Source organism: Leptinotarsa decemlineata, unplaced genomic scaffold (genome assembly GCF_025532065.1).
Source record: "Leptinotarsa decemlineata unplaced genomic scaffold, Ldec_3_MD MMD2_tig00026361_RagTag_RagTag, whole genome shotgun sequence".
NCBI lineage: Eukaryota > Metazoa > Arthropoda > Insecta > Coleoptera > Chrysomelidae > Leptinotarsa > Leptinotarsa decemlineata.
This window is the reverse complement of record NW_027412704.1, coordinates 7,348,008-7,361,385: the sequence shown is the minus strand read 5'-3', so window position 1 is coordinate 7,361,385 and position 13,378 is coordinate 7,348,008. Positions and strand designations below refer to the sequence as shown.

Below are 13,378 nucleotides of genomic sequence, written 5' to 3'. Positions count from 1 at the left end.
AATTTCACTTGGTTAGTACGTTCATACTATCTAATATATTCCAATTTGTGTTTAAGAATTCATTGTATAATGTCTGAGAGTTTTCTTTTTTGAATTTTAAAGTCTTTTTGCTACCGGTTCCAAAATTAGTGTATTTTATACATATTCTAATTAGAACAATGGATAGTGATGAATGATGTAGGTCTTCTTTTACAAGAGGTACATGATAACGACTTACAGTACACGTCATATTAGTCTTCAGCAAGTCCACGGAAGTCAAAGACTTAGGTGTGACTTTCGATCACAGGCTCACGTGGAACCTCCACATCCACAAAACAGCACATAAGGCCAGAATGGCCCTAGAAATCTGCACAAGAATGTGCGGGAAAAACTGGGGGTCAACCCAAAAATGACACTCTGAATAAATACAATGGTAGTGAGACCCATGATAACATACGGTGTGGTGACTTGGTGGACAAGAATAAAGCAATCGGGTTCGGCTAGGCTATTAGGCGGTATACAAAGGCTGGCGTGCCTAAGTGTCACGGGAGCCATGAGAACGACCCCAACTGCAGCACTTGAGGTCCTACTCGGACTTCCACCATTGCCCGTGGATAACACAGTTCCGCAGTACAAATTTCAAGAAGATTTCAAAATCATCATATCAAGAAGACAGTACTGGCAAAAACGGCCCACCGGTAAAAGCGGAAGAATACAGATGGCTCAAAGATCCAAGACGGAGTGGGAGCCGGTATATACAGAGGCAGAGCAAATACGAGAATCGCACTCAGCAACTTTGTTCCAGGCAGAAGTAGCGGCCATCGAACACTGTATAGGGGAAATAAATAGGCAGAAGGTCACAAATTAAACCATTGCCATTTTCTCCGACAGCCAGGTGGCGATTAGGACGCTCAGCTCCTTTCGAATCTTCTCAAGGTTGGTGGAAATGGGTCTGAGCACACTCAAGGAGCTAAGTACCCAAAATAGGGTCACTCTAGCTTGAGTACCCGGACATGAGGGTCATAAAGGCAATGAGAAGGCCGATATTCTAGCCCGTGAAGGCGAATCCAAGCTATGATCGGCCAAGAACCCTTCTGCGGGGTAGCGAAAGCATATATACAGATATCCATAAACTCATAGATGCTGAGTCGATAGATTGGTGGAATAAGCTCCCAGGAATGAGGCAAGTGGAAGAGTTCATAAAGAAACAATCGCCTAGATTCACGGAAGACCTGCAAACCACAACCGTGAGATTGTAAGGGTAGTGGTGGGTCTACTAACGGGACAAAGCCGACTCAGGAAACATTTGAGCAACATGGGTCTGACAGAAAAAACCCAATGCAGGTTCTGTCAAAAATAGGAAGAAACCGCACTGCATGTGTTTTGTGCATGCTGAGACATGCAAGGTACGGGAAAGAGAAACCAGAGGCTGCCAGCTATATGTAGGGGTCATTGTCAAGGCTATGGAGTCTCATCAAAGAGATCAAGCTAGACAATGAGCTCTAACAACCAAGAAGCATCACAATATATCTGAAAAGGTCGCAGTGAATCAGGGCAGAAGTCAGCTCCCCGAGAATCTAATCTACCAAGTCTAACGTTCTTTTGTAGTTATTGGGAATATTATTAAGTTCTCGTAGATCCAAAAGAATTAGAAAGCTAGTAATAGTGTAGGTTTGTCTATCTTCTAAATTGTTATCAATGAAATTGGCACCTAAGATTATGACCCTTTTTGACTGCACACTTCATGTGTTTCAAAAGATTCAACAAAATTATTGAATTCATCAAATGTTGAAGATGGAGGAATGTAAATAACTACAACATAGAAAAAACATAATGAGATGAATAGTAGTGACAGAGTAAGAGGTCGATGCCGGGAAAATTTTAATCAAGTTGAGGAGTGTTGAGAACCTCAGACCACCACCAGTTGAGAAATTTAAGCTTACGATCTTTTCTGTATTCATCATAATAGGTCGGGAATAGTTTGCTTTAATTCACATCAGGTTTCAGCGAATAATAAAGGATCTTAGGCCAACAAGACTTCAGTTAACGTTCAACTCACATTCCAAAAATCAAAAATGCAATGACCAACTGAAATTTATGAAGCCGTTTCACGATTCACTATTCGGAAGATTAATTTATATAAATATATTTCATTCTTGGCAAAGCTCGCAAGGAAGAAAAAATAATTGTCACACATGTTTTATTTTATCCAGCATATGCGTATAAAACTGTATTTTTGGCATGTTGTCACTTTTGAAATGAACTAACATTTGTGAGCGCTGTAAATCTTGGTATTCAAAAAAGTTAAAGGCTATTCTATATTTACGATCCGATTCGAAGGAGGTGTTGAGAATCGGTTCGGTTTTGAATTTGTATAAACAAACCTTCGGGCAATATTCGATGCATTATCAAAATGTACAGGGAATATCCAGAGATAGTTCTTGAAGGGAAGGAACTGGTGCATTTTTTTTTTCTATGGTATGGTAGAAATGGTTAGGTGAGAGCCACTCTGGAAACTCTTGGAAAAAAGTTCATCGACAGGTCTGTTTCATGGTATTCTTTCGAGTCTTCGTTCAACAAATGGTAACTACTGATCGAAGATGACAATGATAAAGGTGGTAAAAGTGTCTTTATTTTCTCACATACCTTTCTTCAACTCAAAATATTTCATGGGATAACTGATTATGAAGGAGTTTTCATCAATTAATCAATGTTGATATTTTAGTTTTGGGACTAGCATTTATTGATCATGCAGTTATTAAAAAGGGGGTCCAACACGAAAAGGAGTTGGATCCGTTACTTATATTATTGATGAGACTGATCAGAATTTTAAAAGAGTTTATAACCTACCTTGGTATTTATGTAATTACCAAAAGGTAGTTCGGCCCAGGCTACTCGATTATTGTCGGGGCTGGACGTGGGTAAGGAATATATGTTTTTTGTACAGTAGAAATAGATGGGAAAAAAAGTAAGCCCTGGGGTGCCAGTTGAACGGATTCAACAGGAAAGGGGTTAGAGAAATAACCAAACAGTCAAGCTTGAAATTTATATTAAATTGATATATAGAAAGAAATATTTACAAACTTCACTACCAACTATGTAATAACTCATAAATTGATTTTCATATGTTATTTGCAACGAACAAATGTAAAAAAATATCGAATCAAAAGATTCGAGTGTTGAACTGACAGAGATAGACCTTAACGTAAATTGAAAATGAGAGAACAAATGAGCAGTTAAAAGTAACTGCCTGAATCTCAATTTTTCCAGAATCTACTTTTCGATTAACTTCAATCAAACTCGATAATTATTACCCCCTTCAACAGCTGTCTTAGGTGCACAGATAAAAGGAAAATGCTTTGAACTATCCTCTAATTTTAGGAATGACCTGTAGATCTCAGTACTCAGACCGCTCCAAAATATATCAACAATACTAGGGCTTCTACTCACGTGTTATCATTTTTGATATTTTTCTTATATACTTGCTACGCCTCTCCGTTGGTACTTTCTAGAGTGTCTCCTTATACTTCAAAGAATGATATGTATGATGCAACTATACCTTTTCCGAAGAATTTATCCCATTACTAGATAAATATGCCTTGACAGCTTTTTTTTATCACCAAAAAAATGAATAAAAGGTCTGACAGTGCTCGACGTGAATCTTTCATAGGTGATCTTATTATTCTTGTCCAAAAAACCTGAAAACATGTGTTATGGAATTCTCTACCGATATTTCAAGAATAGGAAATGAAAATATTGAATTGATTAATTTGACTGACCTTAGATGTTTTAAGGTTTCGGACAGTCTCTAGCTAGAATTTTGATTTCGTGTTGGCTTTACGATAGACACTAATCTGAATCGTTTTCAAATCCTGACCGTGAAAATCTTATCGGTTTTATTTACTCCTGCTTACTAGATAACCCACTATCCCAGCAATATGGTGATAAAATAACAAACCTACAGGGCGGCTCTCTGATTCTTCTGAATTCAGAAATTTAAACCGTTACAAGTTTCGCTGACATGTCTCATTAGAAAACTATTGTGACGAATCGACAACCGTCGGTTGAACTCTAGTTCAGTACCGAAACGACTATAGAATTCTAGAACAATAGTTACCGATATATAAGGCCGGCTTCTCGTCCCAAAAGGACAGTGGAGTTCTATGCTCGATCGTAAAACTCACGTAATTGATAACCTACTAGTATTAAATCCATATAACTTTCAGTCAACCTCAACCTCCAAAAAACACTTGTTCAACTTTCATAACTCTCGTACAACTATTTTGTGGGATAGGACAGTTTGAGGGCAGGAACGTGTTGGATATCGTGCAAGACCGTTGTATCGCGTTATATCGCCCTTTAAGGCAACTATATTAAGAAATGAAATAAAATTTTATGAAAAAATTGGTTTTTTATGTTAGCTCACGAATCTTCCAGTCCAGCTGTTACTTATTGCTAATCGAGACTCTCTGCAACTTCAACATTTCGTCCCCTTCTCCAGAGATAATATTATTTACATGTGGCTGTATGACGTCAGCATATTTCCTATAGCTCACGAAAATTCGATATGAACAATTAGCAGCAGCTAATCAAACTACGTTGGTTATATTGGTTTAAAAAATGAATATTTTCTCATTTGGCTACGTGTAGGTCACACCCTGTATACATACTTACAATACGCAGTATGAACCAGGCCTGTTCCTGGCTTCCTCATTGCGCACGAATTTTCTAACGTTTAGAACTAGGGTTGCCACTTTTTTTTGCAATTCAAGTACATTGGTTATTAAACGTAATAAAAAAAGTACAAAGTAGTAAAGTTGCTAGTAATTCATTTTTATCAGTTCAGGTACAGGTGGCAACCCTGACGTTTAGAATACTTGATAGCCTCAGTCCTGCCTAAAGTGCAACTTTCATAACAAAATTGCATTTTTTCTGAATACTTTCTGTCTAACAAAGATCCTTGACTTGCGCAGCGTGTTGACCTCGCACAGATCATGTCTCATCCTTTGTAGTGTACATCTCATCAAATTGAAATACCTAAGTTATGCCTCCACTGAAATGTAGCATCATTGTTGATCATTTCATCATGAAATGCCCAATAAATCCATTAGTGTCGTAGATATGAAGGTCATAGACTATTAATTGGGTGTTTGAAATATATTCTTGTAATGTAACCCTCCTGCTTGATGGAATATAATTGGAAATTAAAAAAATTAAATTTTCTCATACTGACCGATATTTCATTTACAGGTACAGTCAATGCAAACGGAGAGACAAAACGACAAAGAACCTCCTACACCCGCTACCAAACCCTGGAGCTAGAGAAAGAGTTTCACTTCAACCGCTACTTGACGAGAAGAAGAAGAATCGAGATCGCCCACGCCCTCTGTCTGACGGAGCGGCAGATCAAAATCTGGTTCCAGAACAGGAGGATGAAGTGGAAAAAGGAACACAAGATGGCCAGTATGAATATCGTTCCGTATCACATGTCTCCCTATGGTCATCCTTATCAGTTTGACCTGCATCCTAGTCAGTTCGCTCATCTCGCAACTTAGGATGTTTTATTGAATGTGATTCGTTTGTTATATAGGTATTTTTGTTTTATTTTTTTGATTTTTGCTTGACGAAGGCGACAAGGGTGTGGTACAAATTTTTTCTTGTAGATTATATGTCTGCAATGGATTGGGCTATGAATATGGGTTTATCTTAGAGAAAGAAAGCCAAAAACTTTCTCTCCAAAAATATATATCTCCTAAAATATGCCTCTTTCAATTTAAAGTTTATCTTGTTATTGAAAATGATAAATTGAAATCTGAATCTTGCTAAGACTCATTGCACGTAGGCGTACAATTCTACATGTCGCAAATTTTTTGCGTCAAAACTATGTCTGTCTCAACATATACATTGTGGCGCTTTGAATGGATCTTTCCGCTTTTATTGGTATAACACATAGATGAAAACTACATGTATGATAGTACCTCGTTTTAATTTTTCCACATTTTTATTGTCAGTAGTTTTTTCAGAATCGAATAAAAACGTTGGTCATTCGACATGAACTTGGCAACAGCGTAAAACTTAATTATATTACCTAATCTAATTTTCCTCTTCTTCTTCCTGTATTTTTGGTCTTCTGACTGTGCGTGTGACATGGCCAACTTGTTTTTGGGGTCAATTGGATTAGTTTCGATATTGAGAAGCATTTCATATTACGAAAAAGACTTTATTTCGGAATTTTGTTAAAGAGGTATTTCATTGTATAGTACTAATTGAATAGATATAACGTTTTTTCATTCATATACTCGTTTCTGCGTTACAAAAGTCATACATTTTGTAACAGGGAGTGAAAAGGGAGGAGTAAGCCTTGATGGTAGTGACATCAATTTTTATTGTTGTTTTTATTTTTATCGTTGTTTTAATGAATTGATAAAATATACACTAATGCAATTTTCAAAAAAATGGCTGGAGATCAAAAGTATCTGAAGCAGCCCAGAAAACTTTTTCCAATAATTTTTTTCAATATTTTGGAATTTCTTTTAAAAAAAATGAAATTTCATCACAATAGAAGCGGAAATTGATCCCGACAACAAATTTCGAATAGCTTCATCCAAATAATTGATAAAATAAATAAAAAAATTACAAACTATACAGATCACATAAATCATTTGGGGAAATAACTGGGTTTTTGAAATTGAATAATTTCTGGAAATTATTATTCTGATATCGAATTCGATATATCATCATATAACAATCAGAAAAAAAAATTCAATAACATTTCAAAACAGAATGATTTTTGTAGTTGATTTTGAAATATCTGGAATGCAAAAAACACTTTTGAGTCCAAATAGGAACCAACTACTTTTTTATATAATTATTTTCATTTATATTTTTTTCTTTTGGTCGAACATATATAAAGAAAGTATCAAAAGTATCAGTTGAGAGAACAAAATATCAAATTTTTTCGTAGGATGATAAAAAGAGAATATTACACATATTAATATAAATCATATCCATTCCAAGTCTAGAGATTGTTTTCTTATATGGAGCATTATTTTGTAATGAAGAGAATCTACACAATCCTTACGTCAGTCATATACATTTCACTCTTTCAGTTAGATATTTTGTGTCATTTGGGGCTATAACTGAATTTTCAAAAATTTTCACTGGATCATGTCTCCGCAGCTGATTAAAAAAACTCTATACCACATCCTGTCTAGCATTCGTTTTCCGAAAATTTTATTCAGCATGAAATTTGAACAAATTCGGATGTATACAGGGAATTATACTTATGTCGCTGTTCAACTGTCTGTAAATAAGCTGCATCTGTCTATTTTCAGCTGTCCGCTATATTCACCATCTGAGTGTAAAAGCTGTAGTTCACTTCTTATTTTTTATTCATCGCTTGCTATGTTTCGGGAAGAAAATTGGTCAAGTTGTTTTCACGTTCTTAGTTTTCATTTGGAAACGCTTTGCTAAAATAGAAAGTCAAGTCAAATAACTGCATTGCCACCACTATGAAATGTATCTATGTAAATAAGCACCAAATGACATATGTTTGACATGCAGGACATTTTGCCATATCCATGGTTTCGACATAAAAGTTCCACCATCAATGGCAATGATGAAAGGCCCTTCAAAGAGTCCAAACTTTCATATCGACCAACATTCGCCTCCTGCCTCTCTCTACAGGCAATTTGATGATCCCAGAAAGTCGAAAATTCGTTCGGTGGCTAATGTCGCAGCTTGGCTATGCAACGGTCCTCCTTTGGGAGTCCAATTTATCATTGAGGTTTGGTACTATCCTGTATTATTGCTGATCTTTCATAACGATCATCTATGACTAACAGTAAGCCAGAGTAAATATTTTGCAGCAAGGCAAATCATCTCTTGATAAACTTTACTGTATTGAAATCTATTTTTGTCGTTTCTCGACCATGTAGCTTTTATAGGTTTTGAATCTCAAGCACCAAGACAAGACCTGGAAATCGTTATGGGTTGCTGAATATTAGAAATAACATTGATTATCTTGATATCATAATCAAAGTGTCTAAAAATGTTATTGAAATCAGATTCAGCAGCTCAAAAATCGCAATTTCATTGAAATTAACTTACTATCAATCGAGTCTTCTGTATGGTTCTCTCCACAAAAAATGTTTTACTGTTCTGTTTCGAAATTGCAATGCCCTTGGGTCAGTTGACTCAAATCTCAGTAATAGTTAATCATGTGACTCAAGGCCATGTATTGACGTCATATGAAGTGCACATAGCCCATAGTGAAGTGTAGTCATTCAAAGTCAAAAGTGTTGCGACGAAGGGTTCGAAACATGAAAGGCCCGATAACGTAATTCAAGGTCATCCAAGGCCGAAAACTTTCTTAAAGAAACCTAGTCAAGGTCTTTTGGCATGGTCCAAGGTCATTTCAAGGTCAAGTGGTGGGGGTAGGACTTCGGATCGGTATAAATCAATTACTGTTATGGTTCACATACACTCTAGAGGCAAATTAATACTCATGGGCAAATAGGAAAAACCTATTTGCCCATGCCCAAAACCTATTTGGAAATAGAAAGAAAATATGCAATGAGACCCTGAGATACCAATATTTACCGGAGCATTGAAAGAAGTGACGTCAGAAGGTTCTGATGTAGAAATAGGGAACTATATACCATTATGCTAAACGAAGAATCCGGAGAAAAGGTCTCAGTGTACAGTTTTGAAGAAAGTTATAGAACTGAAATTCGAAATATCACGCTCATATTCTCTAGATTCATCCCCATTAGATTTTTTCAAATATCCACACTCAAAACAATGGCTTGAGAGGCAACGCCTCAACTGGGAGATCATCTCCAGAACTTTCTCAAATCATACTCCTCCATTTATTCGAAACAGTTCGAAAAACGCTTCGAAAATTGTGGAGCTACCTTAATTTATTAGTTTTTCTATGTCCCCAACATTTTGATTGAACCATGTATGTTTCATTATCATCATAATTGAGGTATCATCATAGATTTTTGCAAAATGGAACCGTGAAACCAACATGCACCAATTTTCAATAACACAAACTACAAAAACCTTCCTTCCCATCCCTATGAATGCGCCCTGATTGCAGACTCTCACGCTGCTTTCGTGTTCCAGATTTCCACCTGGCGTCCCTCCAGGACGAAGGATATGCATTCCACCAGGCCATGGGGATGGGAGGTATGGGAGGCATGCAACGTAGCCTCTACGCTTGCGGAAGTCCCTACAGCTAGCCCTGGGCCACCTACAACGGAGACTGCGGCCCTTCCTAGGCCCGAATCGGATAATGCAGCAGTCTTCGGGTCATGGTAACACGATGGTTCATCTTGTGAGTCCGGGTGGCAGTTAAGAAATGAGGAATTCACTTAAGAGATAGAGGAAGGAATATTTTCTGGTCGGAACGTAATGATGAATTCATGTGTTGAAAATGTTTGTGTCATTAATGATTAAATCTGATATCGTTTGATGACAAAGTTAGTTTCACTTTGATTTGAAACTACTGAGGCATAGTATTTTTTCAGTGAACACTAAAATAGTGTCAATTATCTATAACTGACAGTTGACAGACCAAGCTTTCGACAGACTGAAGTGTTGAATACCTATAAAAGTCACTTCAAACTATAGGTTATCTATAGTCGTTAGTTCAAACCGTCGATTAGCTATATTCAACAGTACGAACTGCCAATCACACGTAGTCGACAGTTTAATCTGTCTATAATCAACTGTTCAAACTATAAATTATCTATAGTCGACAGTTCAAATTATCTATTGGCATTATTCAACAGTTTAAACTGTCAATCACCTATAATCAATGGTTGAAATTGTCGAATAGCCATATTCGATAGATTAAACTGTCGATTATAAGTAATCTTCAGATTATCTGTAGTCGACAGCTCATACTATAGAAGAGCGATTTTCGACAGATTGAAGTATTGATTACTTATGATCTGAATAGATTGATCTATCCATTGAAACTGTCGAATAGCCTTATTCAATTACTTATATCACACAGTTGAAACTGTGGTTTGATATTTCAAACCATAAATTATTGCCTGTCGACTTTGTTGAAACTGTCAACTTTGGCTAATAGATAATTTGAATAGTAGATTAAAGATAATCGACGGTTTGAACTTTCAATTGTGGGTAAATTTCAGACTATAGAATAAAAATAAAAATACTGTATAGCCGCTCTGAGTTTATATAAAACTTAACGTCTTGTGTGTGGATTTTGAAAAAACTGGTCAGTTCGATGGTCCTGCCTTTTACTATCAATATTCTTTTTTTAACTAGCAATATGATCATCACAAAAGGATATCTACTTGTTAATGCCTCAGGACCTATTAGAAATTATTGCTGAACTTGGAATTTATTTAACAGGGGATAATAGTTATAACATCCTTCTTTTCATAGACCAAAAATACGGGGAGAGTAATTTCTTTCATGTATAATTTTTCGAGTATCTCTATTATTTGAAATGAATCATGTATCATTACTCAGCTAAATACAAATAGAGCACATGGATTAAGACTATGATTTTTTTCATATTCGTAATTGTTTTAGAAATATTATATAAAAAATATCAGAACAAATTTTTAATATTGATCGTGATCCCAAAGGTAATGAAAAGTGGGATAGACTATCTCTCGAAATTTTCAAAACCATTAGATATGTAACTCCTCAGCTAGAGAATTGTTGTGTATTTTTTGTTATTCAAGTAAAATGCGGTTGTTTCTTCAATTATAACTTTTTCTTTTGCATCATTATATGGTTGCAACAAATTTCCTTGTTGAAGTAGAATTATTTGCTATCCACACTGAATAATACAATTTTCTGTAAGATTTTTGGAATTTCATGGATGAATTTCCAGATTATACCGAAAACTGTTATTTTTGTTTGTTTGGTTGCTCTCAAAGTATTACTCATAAAAATACTTGCTGATACTATTCAAAACTATCGCCGAAATTATCGGATTTTCATTTATAATAGACATTCATTCAATTTTTGAATAATATCACCTATCAATCGTCTCAACATTTTTTATTTTAAAAATTTAAACTCATGAATTTTTCTCAAGAAATATCATTTTGTTAGGAAACTTTGAACTACAAAGATGATTGTGATGTATTATGTAAATTAGATATTATTTTCACTGGAATTGGAATTTGTAATTCTGAGGTCAACAGTTATAAAATATACATATAACTTTCAATATGTTTGATACATGGTACTACCATGAGCTCATTGTATTTATTTGCTTTACATTACGGTTATTTTTCCGTATATAAATGAAGATTTCTGTTCTAACAATTTTGTAATAAACGTTGAACATATAAAGGTTAACTTTGAGAATGATACACAAGTAAACTTCCATTAATTTATTAATAAAACACAGTTATTTCAAATAATCTACTGATACCGAAAATTTCCAGCTGGTACATATTACAAGCGGATATCCAGCAAACATTTTTATTTGTCAAATTCAGATATCCTACTACCAGTCTGCATTTCTAATGACCCCACTGAAGTGGTTGAAATACTATAATTTACCTACCAATTTCTTATAACTAACGGGTTAGAAAAGACAGTTGGTCAGTTCTTAATTCTTTGGCAAATTCTCATCAAACGATTCAGTCTCTTCAACTTTTTACTCTGCTCGAATGCATCATTACTGAGATGTTTTACAAAAACCCTTGGGGATGTTCCCTAACAACTGCCACTAAGTTTCACGAAATGAAAGATGAAACATCGTGAAGTACCATGATTGAATAAAGTATATTGGTTTTGTGCCAATGAACATTGAAAAAGTTTTCTGAACTGCGTCAAATAGTGCGCAACAATTATGCAAGTTCGTTAAATTCACTGTGTATACGAAATAATGTCAATACAATAAAAATATTTGTTATTTTTCATAACTGATTCTGGTAAAAACTGCTGATTCTGATAGAGTATTAAGTAGCCTACGTCTAACGAAAAATATGTTTTTTCAAATTGTCCGTCAAAACAGGTCATTTCTCCAATGAAACTCTGATTGTTCAAGTTTTTGAAATGAAATACTTTACTGTAATGCACTGTTTGGAACCTTTTTTGTAGTAATGAATATTACTGGAGTTTAATCCCAATCACCAAATTGTTATTTTTTACACCTTAGTCTTCCTCTTGAAAATGATCACTTGGTGATTGAAACAGTGTCGAGGTGTTAAAAATGACGGTTTTGTCTTGGGACTAAACTCCAGTAATATTAGTCGTATATTGATACTCTATCTCATTCAAAATTCTGGGTTCACAATTTCCACTTCCAGAGTGTTGAATTCCAGTAATCTTTATCTGAGGTTATGAAATATATAATGAATCGTGCATCTGATCTTGGTGACTTGGTACATTAACTGTACACTGTACATAAACTGTACACTGTAATGCAGAACACTTTACTTTATTAATTGGTGCAATATATTGTTGAAATTTGTTTTCCCAAAAAGTTGTTTTGAACTACTTTGTTGTATATTTTTCTTTTGTGAAAAGACATCGTGCTCACTTTATTTAATAATGGTTTGAGAAAAACAAGTGTGATTATACAGTTAAGGCATAAGTGTACATAAATAGATCCTTCACTTTTCTGTAAATATTTTCATCAATTGTGGATAAATTATTAAATTAGTTATATACTGAGTGAATGCTGATTATATAAGTACATGTACATACAATTAAATATAGTATAGCCTTGACTCGTGATGTACAGAGTGTGTCAAACATACTGGGTCATGTTCATTGGTATGAAAATGTTGATCAATAATACTTGGCTCGCTCTGTATTTCATCATCTAGATATGGACCTATGTCCAATCAGAAAAAAAAGAAATTACCTCCTATCTTTAGAGAAGCCTCTATAATGTTTCAAATCAGTATTTGAAAATGATGAAATGCCGTACTGAGGATAATTTGTAAAATTGTACTATAGTGTTTATATCGTTAGTTGAATATTGTTTTAAATTTTGTTCCATTTATTTATGTACTTGAAATAACATGTGTGTGTGTGGAACAAGCAATTAGATTGTACATCTTGATATTAGTTACTGTTGTAATTGTCCATTCTGAATAAAACTATTAATAAAATATGTTTATTTTTTCACCTTGGTAGAAGTTATGATTCTGTTGAAAAACAGGAGATTCCATTTTCTGTACTGAAGTGAAACAGGAAATGCAATGTTTCTTAGTGCATTTCATTAGTTCCGACTTCCATTGTCTAATGTGATATAAATTGATTTGAAATCCCTGAAAGAATCTATAACAATGAAAAAGATCAGCTAAAAAATAACAATTATAGTAAGCAAAAAAACTGAAATAGCAATTAAATAAAATGCAGGCAACAATTAAAAATAGGACTGATAACA

The 13,378-nt window shown here is 34.8% G+C and overlaps 1 protein-coding gene across 2 annotated transcripts in view; it reads left to right on the top strand.

Annotated features, from left to right (window-relative positions):
- The window catches only part of Cx (cephalothorax), a 107,819-nt gene extending 94,717 nt beyond the window's left edge, over positions 1 to 13,102 (top strand). Inside the window, exons 2-3 of one of the 2 annotated variants that reach the window (XM_023162696.2) lie at positions 5,230 to 5,569; positions 9,109 to 13,102. In XM_023162696.2, the coding sequence (XP_023018464.1) occupies positions 5,230 to 5,534 (305 nt within the window). In that variant the 3' untranslated portion in view covers positions 5,535 to 5,569; positions 9,109 to 13,102. The remainder of the gene's footprint in view (positions 1 to 5,229; positions 5,570 to 9,108) is intronic. The other variant, XM_023162695.2, reaches the window with a different exon arrangement.
- Positions 13,103 to 13,378: the final 276 nt, after the last annotated feature.